Source organism: Bombina bombina, chromosome 9 (genome assembly GCF_027579735.1).
Source record: "Bombina bombina isolate aBomBom1 chromosome 9, aBomBom1.pri, whole genome shotgun sequence".
NCBI classification, from domain to species: domain Eukaryota; kingdom Metazoa; phylum Chordata; class Amphibia; order Anura; family Bombinatoridae; genus Bombina; species Bombina bombina.
This window is the reverse complement of record NC_069507.1, coordinates 278,907,246-278,923,030: the sequence shown is the minus strand read 5'-3', so window position 1 is coordinate 278,923,030 and position 15,785 is coordinate 278,907,246. Positions and strand designations below refer to the sequence as shown.

The 15,785-nt window shown below is 43.9% G+C and overlaps 2 protein-coding genes across 2 annotated transcripts in view; both read right to left on the bottom strand.

The window, feature by feature from the left end:
• Positions 1-15,747, bottom strand: part of LOC128640591 (prohibitin-2-like) — a 17,497-nt gene extending 1,750 nt beyond the window's left edge. The window contains exons 1-5 of the mRNA XM_053693062.1: positions 15,727-15,747; positions 8,629-8,759; positions 8,457-8,541; positions 4,771-4,850; positions 4,515-4,699 (exon numbers count right to left, since the gene is read on the bottom strand). Of these exons, the coding sequence (XP_053549037.1) occupies positions 4,515-4,699; positions 4,771-4,850; positions 8,457-8,541; positions 8,629-8,755 (477 nt within the window). The 5' untranslated portion in view covers positions 8,756-8,759; positions 15,727-15,747. The remainder of the gene's footprint in view (positions 1-4,514; positions 4,700-4,770; positions 4,851-8,456; positions 8,542-8,628; positions 8,760-15,726) is intronic.
• The window catches only part of LOC128640333 (tyrosine-protein phosphatase non-receptor type 6), a 411,611-nt gene that overhangs the window by 79,419 nt on the left and 316,407 nt on the right, over positions 1-15,785 (bottom strand). The window lies entirely within an intron of this gene.

The window sequence follows — 15,785 nt, the reverse complement described above, 5'->3', positions numbered from 1 at the left end:
TTAGGTAGTTTGGGTCTCTTTCATGAATATTTTGTTGGTCCCAGGTGTTCGCAATTGCATACTTCGGTATATACATCCAAGTATCATGAAAGAGTCAATATTCTTTTTACATGTGTTTCTTTTGACAGTTGCCTGAGAAAATATAGGACCGTGTCTTTCCAACACCAAGTTTAAGAATCTTTCAGACACAAAATTACGTGTTTGGTAAAGATGATTGCATGTTAAAAATGTTGCATATTAAACACAAAGTTGCTCGTCTAGTACAGATATTTGTATATTGGCAAAACATTGTATATAAAAAAAAAAAAACAATAAAGGGATAAGTCAAAACATATGTTTTTAGAAATGTTGACATTTTGGTCTCTGTGTTAGTAATGTGTTAATATATAGTCACAGTATTAATAATGCATATGTTATTGCGTGAAGATGTAAGGTGGTGCGATATGGGGCTAGTAAAGTGAATAGAGAGACTCAGATGATACATTTTCATGTATCTAGAGAAAAGTTTGGGGCACTTCTATTTGAGTCCGTTGTGTTTGTTTTTCATCGTTTGTTAAACAATTAGAGATCACGTTTTTTTTTTAAGTTAATGGGTCTATAACCAAGTAAACGGGTTTATAAGAGTAAAGTTTGTATTATTAAGTATGTTATAAAAAAACTAAATTATTATGAAACTGATTATTCAAAATGTTTATAAAAAAAGTTTATAAAAAAGTTGAATTTCTCTAAGGATGAATTCATGAAATGGTTTTAAAAATGGTTAAAGAAAGATTTTATCAAAAAAAATGAACAAATGAAATGATCAGAGAATGCATTTATCAAAAAATACATTTGACTCAAACATGAATTTCTTGGATGAGTTTAAAATACACGTTTTTATTATTGAAATCATGACATCAAATTAGGTTAGAAAGAATTAGGTTAGAACGAAAGAACCATAAGAGGAAGGGTGCGGGGCAAATAGTCTAAGACCCCCAAAGAGTAATAAAAAACTTTTAAAAACTCCTTAAAAAAACGTTTCAAAACTTTGATGAGAATTGGGGAAACTAAGCTTTTCAAAAAGCAGTGGGAGTAATGAGGATGATTTCTTTTTATTATCTTAGTTATTTTAGGAAACTGTTTAGGTTGAAATCTATGTTCAAACCTTTTGGTTGTAGTGTTTGCAGTTTAAAAATCCACTTCGCTTCTGCTTGTAGCAATGTATTTGAGTGATTTCCCCCCCTACAGCTTTTTCTTATTTTTTCTATGGCTGTGAAATTGAAAAATGTAAGATTGCTGTTGTTGCACAGTCTAAAGTGTTTTGGAACGGGAAGTTCTAGATTCCTTTTTTCCTCTGAATTTTCAATAGACAGAATGTGTTCTCACTACAACCAAAAGGTTTGCACATAGATTTCAACCTAAACAGTTTCCTAAAATAACTAAGATAATAAAAATAAATCATCCTCATTACTCCCACTGCTTTTTGAAAAGCTTAGTTTCCCCAATTCTCATCAAAGTTTTGAAAAGTTTTTTGGAAGGTTTTTTTTAAGGAGTTTTAAAAAAAAGTTTATTACTACTCTTTGGGGGTCTTAGACTATTTGCCCCGCACCCTTCCTCTTATGATTCTTTCGTTCTAACCTTATTCTTTCTAACCTAATTTGATGTCATGATTTCAATAATAAAAAACTTGTATTTTAAACTGAAATCCAAGAAATTCATGTTTGAGTCAAATGCATTTTTTGATAAATGCATTCTCTGATCATTTCATTTGTTCATTTTTTTGATAAAATCTTTCTTTAACCATTTTTAAAACCATTTCATGAATTCATCCTTAGAGAAATTCAACTTTTTTATAAACATTTTGAATAATCCGTTTCATAATAATTTAGTTTTTTTATAACATACTTAATAATACAAACTTTACTCTTATAAACCCGTTTACTTGGTTATAGACCCATTAACTTTAAATAAACGTGATCTCTAATTGTTTAACAAACGATGAAAAACAAACACAACGGACTCAAATAGAATTGCCCCAAACTTTTCTCTAGATACATGAAAATGTATCATCTGAGTCTCTCTATTCACTTTACTAGCCCCATATCGCTCCACCTTACATCTTCACGCAATAACATATGCATTATTAATACTGTGACTATATATTATTAACACATTACTAACACAGAGACCAAAATGTCAACATTTCTAAAAACATATGTTTTGACTTATCTCTTTATTTTGTTTTTTTTTATATACAATGTTTTGCCAATATACAAATATCTGTACTAGACGAGCAACTTTGTGTTTAATATGCAACATTTTTAACATGCAATCATCTTTACCAAACACGTAATTTTGTGTCTGAAAGATTCTTAAACTTGGTGTTGGAAAGACACGGTCCTATATTTTCTCAGGCAACTGTCAAAAGAAACACATGTAAAAAGAATATTGACTCTTTCATGATACTTGGATGTATATACCGAAGTATGCAATTGCGAACACCTGGGACCAACAAAATATTCATGAAAGAGACCCAAACTACCTAATTACTAAATTGACAAATCGGTTAAGGATTTTGAATAAAAAGACCGCCAAACAGCACTAGCAGTAGCACAGCTTGAAAAAGGCCATTGTTCTACGGCCGAAACGCGTAGCAAACTACTGCAATACCACAAGGAATCTAGTCTGTCAAGACTAAAGAGTAACTGCATTTGAGTTTTTGAACTTTGAAGTTACTGCACACCCAAAGTCCCCAAGCGGACGGACGAAATTGGAGACAAGAACCGATACCAACAAACTAATATCAGGACAAGTGGAATAACCCCGCTTTACCAGCCACAAGAACACAGCGCAAAGAGAAAAAACACTGATTACCACCAAAATCACTAAAGACATTGGGGACCCTACCGCCTGTGAAGAATAACAAGCTAAGCGGATAAACTTCTGGACACTACCCGGATCTACAACCAGGCTCCAGAATCGGCGAAGAGACAGTAAGTAAAACACCATTGTACTTCTTACTACTGCACCTCTTCAGTCCGTAGAGCACTGGCAACGCATGGCCAAGCCTGCATTCAACAACACCATAAAGACTAAACGTCTCAACAACTCCACCGGTGTTTAAAAATACTACTTTAGTTCACGCCAAATCAAAAATCTAAAAGCTAGCTAATGTGTATATAGTCGGCCGACTACAGTATCCACACTTGTTTTATTTCTTACGATTTTAACTCTCTTGTTATATACCATAATTTATGACTTGTATCTATATTCTCTGATTTGTATCTTAAAAATAATTTAATAATTTAATGTTAATATTTTAACATTTCAATATACCAAATACACGAGGCAATATATATCCATACCCCAGTCATATTACATGAACATCTTTGACTATACCAATATTCTAGTTATACTACTTGACTAAACATTTGTACTTCTTGCAAAACAACAAGTGGAACTTATATACAACAGACTGTTTTTAGTGTTACACTAGGTGTTACAATGTACTAGGTGCAACACTCTTATTAGTTTCTCACACTAAATATTTCACCTCCATCAATTTTCATATTGTCATGTATCTTCAAATAATAAATTATTTTTAAATAAATTTCTGAGTCCAATTATATATAGTTCATCAAGGTTTATTACCGACTATAAATATATTTCCTTTTTGGTTTAAGCATTTTTTTTGCGCCTTACACTCCTAAACCCACCTCTCTCACTTCTGGGTAGGAACCAGATGTTACAGGACCTGACTGACCTAGAAAACGCTACATGGCAAGTGGAATCTTTAGAGACTTAGAGGAGCGTTATATGTACAAACCATTGTGCATCCAGCTATGCCCCCTGTGTCTAGCCTGCGCACCCCGCCTTGCCGCCACCCTGTCCAGCCTGCGCACCCCCGCCACCCTGTCCAGCCTGCGCACCCCCGCATTGCCGCCACCCTGTCCAGCCTGCGCACCCCCGCATTGCCGCCACCCTGTCCAGCCTGCGCACCCCCGCCACCCTGTCCAGCCTGCGCACCCCCGCATTGCCGCCACCCTGTCCAGCCTGCGCACCCCCGCCACCCTGTCCAGCCTGCGCACCCCCGCATTGCCGCCACCCTGTCCAGCCTGCGCACCCCCGCATTGCCGCCACCCTGTCCAGCCTGCGCACCCCCGCATTGCCGCCACCCTGTCCAGCCTGCGCACCCCCGCAGTGCCGCCACCCTGTCCAGCCTGCGCACCCCCGCATTGCCGCCACCCTGTCCAGCCTGCGCACCCCCGCATTGCCGCCAACCTGTCCAGTCTGCGCATCCCCGCAATGCCGCCAACCCTGCAGACCCCCGCATTGCCGCGACCGCGTCCAGCGTGCGCACCCCGCCACGCTCACCCCCTTGTCCAGCCTGCACAGCCCATCTTGAAGTCCACTTTAGCCAGTACCCCATTGACCCCTAAATCCACAACTCTGATCATACCCTACTCTGTGAGGATTAATCTCTCCCCTTCGATCACCTCCCACTGGCTAAAGCTATGTGCCTCCCCCACACTTACTTGTGCTCGCTGGGTTATTAGCTGGGACGCATTGAATTTCGCCACCACGCTCTTAAGCACTTCATTTACGATAGATGGCAGAACTCGCTCTTCATAATCCAGACCAAGTCTCTGATACAACAAAGGAAGCTCAGATGCCAATGGGCGAGACAGCACGCGAAGGGTAATGTTCACCATCTGCAGGTCTGAGAAGGCAAAACAAAGTGTCACTGAACAAGACCTAACGCCAGACACCCTACAGCCCACTGGCACTCACCTTTAGATCCTGTGGGGGATGAGATTTTTCGTGGTTTTGCGCGGATATCATAAATTATTGGGTACTGAAACCAAGGAATCCTGATGAGAACAAAATACAATCTTAGTAAGAGAAGACCCTGTGTGGGATGGAGTGTGAACCAGAGGATGCAGGAGCCTGTGTAGCATTCCACCCGATACCTGTCCATTCCCTGAATTACGTATGTCTGTCTCTCCCTCTCTAAATATACATATATAAATATATACAGTATATAGGCACATACATACACTGGTACAAGAGAGAGTGAGGGACTGGGGGGGGGGGGGGAAAAGAGCAAGGGACTGGATGGAAGAGAACAAGGGAGAGCAAGAGAAGAAGGGAGAGCGAGGGGCTGGGGGGGAAAAGGCATGTATGGGAGAGGAAGAGAACAAGGGAGAGCCAGGGACTGGTGAGGGGAACAAAAAGAGCGAGAGGCTGGGTGGCAGAGAAAATGGGAGGAGCGAGGGGCTGGCGATAGGAGAATGCTGGGGGGGATAACATGGGAGGAGTGAGGGGCTGGCGATAGGAGAATGCTGGGGGGGGGGGGGATAACAAGGGAGGAGTGAGGGGCTGGAGATAGGAGAATGCTGGGGGGGATAACAAGGGAGGAGTGAGGGGCTGGAGATAGGAGAATGCTGGGGGGGATAACAAGGGAGGAGTGAGGGGCTGGAGATAGGAGAATGCTGGGGGGGATAACAAGGGAGGAGTGAGGGGCTGGCGATAGGAGAATGCTGGGGGGGATAACAAGGGAGGAGTGAGGGGCTGGCGATAGGAGAATGCTGGGGGGGATAACAAGGGAGGAGTGAGGGGCTGGCGATAGGAGAATGCTGGGGGGGATAACAAGGGAGGAGTGAGGGGCTGGTGATAGGAGAATGCTGGGGGGGGATAACAAGGGAGGAGTGAGGGGCTGGTGATAGGAGAATGCTGGGGGGGGGTAACATGAGAGGAGCGAGGGGCTGGTGATAGGAGAATGCTGGGGGGGATAACATGAGAGGAGCGAGGGGCTGGCGATAGGAGAATGCTGGGGGGGATAACATGAGAGGAGCGAGGGGCTGGTGATAGGAGAATGCTGGGGGGGATAACATGAGAGGAGCGAGGGGCTGGCGATAGGAGAATGCTGGGGGGGATAACATGAGAGGAGCGAGGGGCTGGCGATAGGAGAATGCTGGGGGGGATAACATGAGAGGAGCGAGGGGCTGGCGATAGGAGAATGCTGGGGGGGATAACATGAGAGGAGCGAGGGGCTGGAGATAGGAGAATGCTGGGGGGGATAACATGAGAGGAGCGAGGGGCTGGTGATAGGAGAATGCTGGGGGGGATAACATGAGAGGAGCGAGGGGCTGGCGATAGGAGAATGCTGGGGGGGATAACATGAGAGGAGCGAGGGGCTGGTGATAGGAGAATGCTGGGGGGGATAACATGAGAGGAGCGAGGGGCTGGCGATAGGAGAATGCTGGGGGGGATAACATGAGAGGAGCGAGGGGCTGGTGATAGGAGAATGCTGGGGGGGATAACATGAGAGGAGCGAGGGGCTGGCGATAGGAGAATGCTGGGGGGGATAACATGAGAGGAGCGAGGGGCTGGTGATAGGAGAATGCTGGGGGGGATAACATGAGAGGAGTGAGGGGCTGGTGATAGGAGAATGCTGGGGGGGATAACATGAGAGGAGCGAGGGGCTGGCGATAGGAGAATGCTGGGGGGGATAACAAGGGAGGAGTGAGGGGCTGGTGATAGGAGAATGCTGGGGGGGATAACATGAGAGGAGCGAGGGGCTGGTGATAGGAGAATGCTGGGGGGGATAACATGAGAGGAGCGAGGGGCTGGCGATAGGAGAATGCTGGGGGGGATAACATGAGAGGAGCGAGGGGCTGGTGATAGGAGAATGCTGGGGGGGATAACATGAGAGGAGCGAGGGGCTGGTGATAGGAGAATGCTGGGGGGGATAACATGAGAGGAGCGAGGGGCTGGTGATAGGAGAATGCTGGGGGGGATAACATGAGAGGAGCGAGGGGCTGGCGATAGGAGAATGCTGGGGGGGATAACATGAGAGGAGCGAGGGGCTGGTGATAGGAGAATGCTGGGGGGGATAACATGAGAGGAGTGAGGGGCTGGTGATAGGAGAATGCTGGGGGGGATAACATGAGAGGAGCGAGGGGCTGGCGATAGGAGAATGCTGGGGGGGATAACAAGGGAGGAGTGAGGGGCTGGTGATAGGAGAATGCTGGGGGGGATAACATGAGAGGAGCGAGGGGCTGGCGATAGGAGAATGCTGGGGGGGATAACATGAGAGGAGCGAGGGGCTGGCGATAGGAGAATGCTGGGGGGGATAACAAGGGAGGAGTGAGGGGCTGGTGATAGGAGAATGCTGGGGGGGATAACATGAGAGGAGCGAGGGGCTGGTGATAGGAGAATGCTGGGGGGGATAACATGAGAGGAGCGAGGGGCTGGCGATAGGAGAATGCTGGGGGGGATAACAAGGGAGGAGTGAGGGGCTGGCGATAGGAGAATGCTGGGGGGGATAACATGAGAGGAGCGAGGGGCTGGCGATAGGAGAATGCTGGGGGGGATAACATGAGAGGAGCGAGGGGCTGGCGATAGGAGAATGATGGGGGGGATAACATGAGAGGAGCGAGGGGCTGGTGATAGGAGAATGCTGGGGGGGATAACATGAGAGGAGTGAGGGGCTGGTGATAGGAGAATGCTGGGGGGGATAACATGAGAGGAGCGAGGGGCTGGCGATAGGAGAATGCTGGGGGGGATAACAAGGGAGGAGTGAGGGGCTGGTGATAGGAGAATGCTGGGGGGGATAACATGAGAGGAGCGAGGGGCTGGTGATAGGAGAATGCTGGGGGGGATAACATGAGAGGAGCGAGGGGCTGGCGATAGGAGAATGCTGGGGGGGATAACAAGGGAGGAGTGAGGGGCTGGCGATAGGAGAATGCTGGGGGGGATAACAAGGGAGGAGTGAGGGGCTGGTGATAGGAGAATGCTGGGGGGGATAACATGAGAGGAGCGAGGGGCTGGTGATAGGAGAATGCTGGGGGGGATAACATGAGAGGAGCGAGGGGCTGGCGATAGGAGAATGCTGGGGGGGATAACAAGGGAGGAGTGAGGGGCTGGTGATAGGAGAATGCTGGGGGGGATAACATGAGAGGAGCGAGGGGCTGGTGATAGGAGAATGCTGGGGGGGATAACATGAGAGGAGCGAGGGGCTGGCGATAGGAGAATGCTGGGGGGGATAACAAGGGAGGAGTGAGGGGCTGGTGATAGGAGGACAAAGAAGAAAGCAGCAGGGATTAAGGTGTAGATTTACCAAGCAGCGATTGCTGCTATCTACCCCCGTACTTTCCGGAATTGTAAGTCATAAGACCACTGCTCCTTAACTCGTCCGCCACCTGTGAGGATACGATCAGGTTGATTGACAACCCCCGCTAGAAGCTGATTATGTGCAGGGGGCGGTATTGCACAAGCATTTCACTAGAAATGCTTGTGCAATGATAAATCGCAGTCGGCATTTATCGATGTGCGGCGGACATGATCCTGTCTGCCCGCACATTATTAGATCTACCCTATGAGAGAGATGGTGGGAGCAGAAGGGGCCCTAGGATGAGCAGGGAGGTGGTAGTGAGATGAGCACAGGGCCAGTACATGTGAGGGACAATCACTACCTGAAATGAAGCCCCTCTGACAGAATCGTGTCCTTCTGAACGCCACCAATTCTGTTGAAGAAAATTGCTCTCTGTCCTCCTTCCACTTGAATAAAGAAGAGAGTAATTAGTGACAGGGCTGTAGGGGAGGCTCAGAGGGAATAATAAAGGTTATGGCAGTGACATCACACACCTGTAAATACAGACTCCTTCACAGCAAATGCCACAGCACCAGCTCCAAGCATCAGCTTTAAAGCTGTCCCCATCCCACGGGGACCGGCAGGGAGACGGCCAGCAAAATCCTTCAGGTTCTGAGCCATGGTCCTAGGGAGAGAGAAAACTATAGTTTTATATAGTGACACATTACAAAGGGTCTGCACGGTCTGAGCACACAATGTTTATATAAGCAATGTATATATCAGTAATTAAGTGACATTACAAAAGGTCTGAGCACACTGTTTATATATGCACAGTATATATCAGTAATTAAGTACACATTACAAAAGGTCTGAGCACACAATGTTTATATAAGCACAGTATATATCAGTAATTAAGTGACACATTACAAAAGGTCTGAGCACACAATGTTTATATAAGCACAGTATATATCAGTAATTAAGTGACATTACAAAAGGTCTGAGCACACTGTTTATATATGCACAGTATATATCAGTAATTAAGTGACACATTACAAAAGGTCTGCACGGTCTGAGCACACAATCTTTATATAAGCACAGTATATATCAGTAATTGACACATTACAAAAGGTCTGCACACAATAAATGTTTATATATGCACAGTATATATCAGTAATTAAGTGACATTACAAAAGGTCTGCACACAATAAATGTTTATATATGCACAGTATATATCAGTAATTAAGTGCTGCATTACATAAGGTCTGCACACACAATAAATGTTTATATATGCACAGTATATATCAGTAATTAAGTGACACATTACAAAAGGTCTGCACACAATAAATGTTTATATATGCACAGTATATATCAGTAATTAAGTGCTGCATTACATAAGGTCTGCACACACAATAAATGTTTATATATGCACAGTATATATCAGTAATTAAGTGACACATTACAAAAGGTCTGCACACAATAAATGTTTATATATGCACAGTATATATCAGTAATTAAGTGACACATTACAAAAGGTCTGCACACAATACATGTTTATATATGCACAGTATATATCAGTAATTAAGCACCACATTACATAAGGTCTGCACACACAATAAATGTTTATATATGCACAGTATATATCAGTAATTAAGTGCAGCATTACATAAGGTCTGCACACACAATAAATGTTTATATATGCACAGTATATATCAGTAATTAAGTGCCGCATTACATAAGGTCTGCACACACAATAAATGTTTATATATGCACAGTATATATCAGTAATTAAGTGCTGCATTACATAAGGTCTGTACACACAATAAATGTTTATATATGCACAGTATATATCAGTAATTAAGTGCTGCATTACATAAGGTCTGTACACAAAATAAATATTTATATATGCACAGTATATATCAGTAATTAAGTGCTGCATTACATAAGGTGTGCACACACAATAAATGTTTATATATGCACAGTATATATCAGTAATTAAGTGCTGCATTACATAAGGTGTGCACACACAATAAATGTTTATATATGCACAGTATATATCAGTAATTATGTGCTGCATTACATAAGGTCTGCGCACACAATAAATATTTATATATGCACAGTATATATCAGTAATTAAGTGCTGCATTACATAAGGTCTGCACACACAATAAATGTTTATATATGCACAGTATATATCAGTAATTAAGTGCTACATTACATAAGGTCTGCACACACAATAAATGTTTATATATGCACAGTATATATCAGTAATTAAGTGCTGCATTACATAAGGTCAGTACACACAATAAATGTTTATATATGCACAGTATATATCAGTAATTAAGTGCTGCATTACATAAGGTCTGCACACACAATAAATGTTTATATATGCACAGTATATATCAGTAATTAAGTGCTGCATTACATAAGGTCAGTACACACAATAAATGTTTATATATACACAGTATATATCAGTAATTAAGTGCTGCATTACATAAGGTCTGCACACACAATAAATGTTTATATATGCACAGTATATATCAGTAATTAAGTGCTACATTACAAAAGGTCTGCACACACAATAAATGTTTATATATGCACAGTATATATCAGTAATTAAGTGCTGCATTACATAAGGTCTGCACACACAATAAATGTTTATATATACACAGTATATATCAGTAATTAAATGCTACATTACATAAGGTCTGCACACGCAATAAATGTTTATATATGCACAGTATATATCAGTAATTAAGTGCTGCATTACATAAGGTCTGCACACACAATAAATGTTTATATATGCACAGTATATATCAGTAATTAAGTGCTACATTACATAAGGTCTGCACACACAATAAATGTTTATATATGCACAGTATATATCAGTAATTAATGTTACATTACATAAGGTCTGCACACACAATAAATGTTTATATATGCACAGTATATATCAGTAATTAAGTGCAGCATTACATAAGGTCTGCACACACAATAAATGTTTATATATGCACAGTATATATCAGTAATTAAGTGCTACATTACATAAGGTCTGCACACACAATAAATATTTATATATGCACAGTATATATTAGTAATTAAGTGCTGCATTATATAAGGTCTGCACACACAATAAATGTTTATATATGCACAGTATATATCAGTAATTAAGTGCTGCATTACATAAGGTCTGCACACACAATACATGTTTATATGCACAGTATATATCAGTAATTAATGCTACATTACAAAAGGTCTGCACACACAATAAATGTTTATATATGCACAGTATATATCAGTAATTAAGTGCTGTATTACATAAGGTCTGCACACACAATAAATGTTTATATATGCACAGTATATATCAGTAATTAAGTGCAGCATTACATAAGGTCTGCACACACAATAAATGTTTATATATGCACAGTATATATCAGTAATTAAGTGCTGCATTATATAAGGTCTGCACACACAATAAATGTTTATATATGCACAGTATATATCAGTAATTAAGTGCTGCATTATATAAGGTCTGCACACACAATACATGTTTATGTATGCACAGTATATATCAGTAATTAAGTGCTGCATTATATAAGGTCTGCACATACAATAAATGTTTATATATGCACAGTATATATCAGTAATTAAGTGCTGCATTACATAAGGTCTACACACACAATAAATGTTTATATATGCACAGTATATATCAGTAATTAAGTGACACATTACATAAGGTCTGCACACACAATAAATATTTATATATGCACAGTATATATTAGTAATTAAGTGCTGCATTATATAAGGTCTGCACACACAATAAATGTTTATATATGCACAGTATATATCAGTAATTAAGTGACACATTACATAAGGTCTGCACACACAATAAATATTTATATATGCACAGTATATATTAGTAATTAAGTGCTGCATTATATAAGGTCTGCACACACAATAAATGTTTATATATGTACAGTATATATCAGTAATTAAGTGCAGCATTAAAAAAGGTCTGCACGGTCTGAGCACACAATGTTTATATAAGCACAGTATATATCAGTAATTAAAGGGATATTAAACACCAAAAACATATTTTGTGATTCAGACAGAGAATACCAGTTTAATTAAAAGTTTCCAATTTACTTCTATTATCAAATTTGCTTCATTCCCATGATATTTGCTTAAGAGATACCTAGGTAGGTGACTGGAGCACTACATGACAGGAAATAGCGCTGAAGAGATACCTAGGTAGGTGTACAAAGCACTACAAGGCAGGAAATAGCGCTGTGCTCTTGCAAATGGTTAATATTCTTACAAAACTTCTGCAAAATAGTGCTCCAGAAATGGGCCGGCTCTTAAGGATATGTCTCTGCTTTTCAACAAAAGATAAAGAAAACTAAAAAAATTGATAAGAGAAGAAAATTAGAAAGCTGTTTAAAATCAGTTATATCCGATTTATGAAAGAAGAAATTTGGGTTTTATGTCCATTTAAGTTAAAGGGCCATAATACCCAAATGTTTAAACACTTGAAAGTGATGCAGCATAGCTGTAAAAAGCCGATTAGAAAATATCACCTGAACATCTCTATGTAAAAAAGAAAGATATTTTACCTCAAAAATTCCTCAGTAGCCACCTCCCATTGTAAAGGATTTCTAAGCAGCATATTAGTGTGTCTGTCCTGGGACATCTGAAGGGACTAGCATCGTGCACTCTCATATTATTTCACCAATCAGGTAAAGGAAGCTTACTATGAAATCTCATGAGAGTTAAGTCAAATCTCATGAGATCACAGTAAGAGTTCATGACCTCAGCACTGCTGATGCTGATTGGCTGCTGTTCATTTCTTTAAATTTTTTTACCTGCAGCTGGGAGCAGCTGAGTATAACTTTTTACACAGAACTTACTCTGCTGAGCTGAGGAAATTGTGAGGTAAAATATCTTCCTTTTTTACATAGAGATGCTCAGGTGATATTTTCCTGTCAGCTTTTTACAGTTATACTGCATCAGTTTCAAGTGATTTAGCATATGAGTATTATGTCCCTTTAAATATTACAAACGCCTGGGCGCATATTACAAACGCCTGGGCGCATATTACAAACGCCTGGGCGCATATTACAAACGCCTGGGCGCATATTACAAACGCCTGGGCGCATATTACAAACGCCTGGGCGCATATTACAAACGCCTGGGCGCATATTACAAACGCCTGGGCACATATTACAAAAGCCTGGGCGCATATTACAAACGCCTGGGCGCATATTACAAACGCCTGGGCACATATTACAAACGCCTGGGCACATATTACAAACGCCTGGGCACATATTACAAACGCCTGGGCACATATTACAAACGATTGTGCACATGTTACAAACGTCTGTATAAACATTAGGTTTGCAGAATGCACTCTGTTTTGCTGCCCAGGGACAGAGCTTTTTGAAAGCCTCGTTGGTATATTTATATGAAATGAGCTCCTGCACTGATCAGAGAATATCTAAACGGTATAAACTATATAAATTGCACAACATAAAATTTGGGGGAGGGGGTTCAATATGATGTTTTATCTCTTTTCATTCAGACACATAAGTGGCAACGATGGGTTTATGTGAAAGAAATACCTTGTGGTTACATAATATAGCAGCTAAAGTCATCCGCGAGGTCACATGCTGCAGGCAAGGACAAGTACAGTTGCCACTGCCCCTCTCTCCCAGGACCCCTGCAGCAACTGCCCCTCTTTCCCATGACCACTGCAGCCACTGCCCCCTCTTTCCCATGACCACTGCAGCCACTGCCCCCTCTTTCCCATGACCACTGCAGCCACTGCCCCCTCTTTCCCATGACCACTGCAGCCACTGCCCCCTCTTTCCCATGACCACTGCAGCCACTGCCCCCTCTTTCCCATGACCACTGCAGCCACTGCCCCCTCTTTCCCATGACCACTGCAGCCACTGCCCCCTCTTTCCCATGACCACTGCAGCCACTGCCCCCTCTTTCCCATGACCACTGCAGCCACTGCCCCCTCTTTCCCATGACCACTGCAGCCACTGCCCCCCTCTTTCCCATGACCACTGCAGCCACTGCCCCCTCTTTCCCATGACCACTGCAGCCACTGCCCCCTCTTTCCCATGACCACTGCAGCCACTGCCCCCTCTTTCCCATGACCACTGCAGCCACTGCCCCCTCTCTCCCAGGACCACTGCAGCCACTGCCCCTCTCTCCCAGTACTCCTGCAGCCTCTGCCCTTCTTTCCCAGTAAACCTACAGCCACTGCCCCTCTCTCCCAGTACCCCTGTAGCCTCTGCCCCCTCTCTCCCAGTACTCCTGTAGCCACTGCCCCTCTCTCCCAGTACTCCTGTAGCCTCTGTCCCTCTCTCCCAGTACTCCTGTAGCCTCTGCCCCCTCTCTCCCAGTACTCCTGTAGCCTCTGCCCCCTCTCTCCCAGTACTCCTGTAGCCTCTGTCCCTCTCTCCCAGTACTCCTGTAGCCTCTGTCCCTCTCTCCCAGTACTCCTGTAGCCTCTGTCCCTCTCTCCCAGTACTCCTGTAGCCTCTGTCCCTCTCTCCCAGTATTCATGTAGCCTCTGTCCCTCTCTCCCAGTACTCCTGTAGCCTCTGTCCCTCTCTCCCAGTACTCCTGTAGCCTCTGTCCCTCTCTCCCAGTACTCCTGTAGCCTCTGTCCCTCTCTCCCAGTACTCCTGTAGCCTCTGTCCCTCTCTCCCAGTACTCCTGTAGCCTCTGTCCCTCTCTCCCAGTACTCCTGTAGCCTCTGTCCCTCTCTCCCAGTACCCCTGTAGCCTCTGTCCCTCTCTCCCAGTACTCCTGTAGCCTCTGTCCCTCTCTCCCAGTACTCCTGTAGCCTCTGTCCCTCTCTCCCAGTACTCCTGTAGCCTCTGTCCCTCTCTCCCAGTACTCCTGTAGCCTCTGTCCCTCTCTCCCAGTACTCCTGTAGCCTCTGCCCCCTCTCTCCCAGTACTCCTGTAGCCTCTGTCCCTCTCTCCCAGTACTCCTGTAGCCTCTGCCCCTCTCTCCCAGTACTCCTGTAGCCTCTGCCCCTCTCCCGTTACCCCTGTAGCCTCTGTCCCTCTCTCCCAGTACTCCTGTAGCCTCTGCCCCTCTCTCCTAGTACTCCTGTAGCCTCTGCCCCTCTCTCCCAGTACTCCTGTAGCCTCTGCCCCTCTCTCCCAGTACTCCTGTAGCCTCTGCCCCTCTCTCCCAGTACTCCTGTAGCCTCTGCCCCTCTCTCCCAGTACTCCTGTAGCCTCTGCCCCTCTCTCCCAGTACTCCTGTAGCCTCTGCCCCTCTCTCCCAGTACTCCTGTAGCCTCTGTCCCTCTCTCCCAGTATCCCTGTAACCTCTGCCTCTCTCCCAGGGCCCCTGTAGCCTCTGCCCCTCTCTCCCAGGGCCCATGTAGCCTCTGCCCCTCTCTCCCAGGGCTCCTGTAGCCTCTGCCCCTCTCTCCCAGGGCTCCTGTAGCCTCTGCCCCTCTCTCCCAGGGCCCCTGTAGCCTCTGCCCCTCTCTCACAGGGCCCCCACTGATAGTGCACTAATATAAATGTGTGTGTAGTGTTACATGTGAGTGTATCTGTATAGAATGCCTATATATACACAACTAAAGTACAATGTGTGACACGAACTAAAGCCGCCGAAGGAATCACCTATCCGCACCTCACGTGTCGTCCTGTCACGGTTTCGCTAGTAAGAAGGACACCGGAAG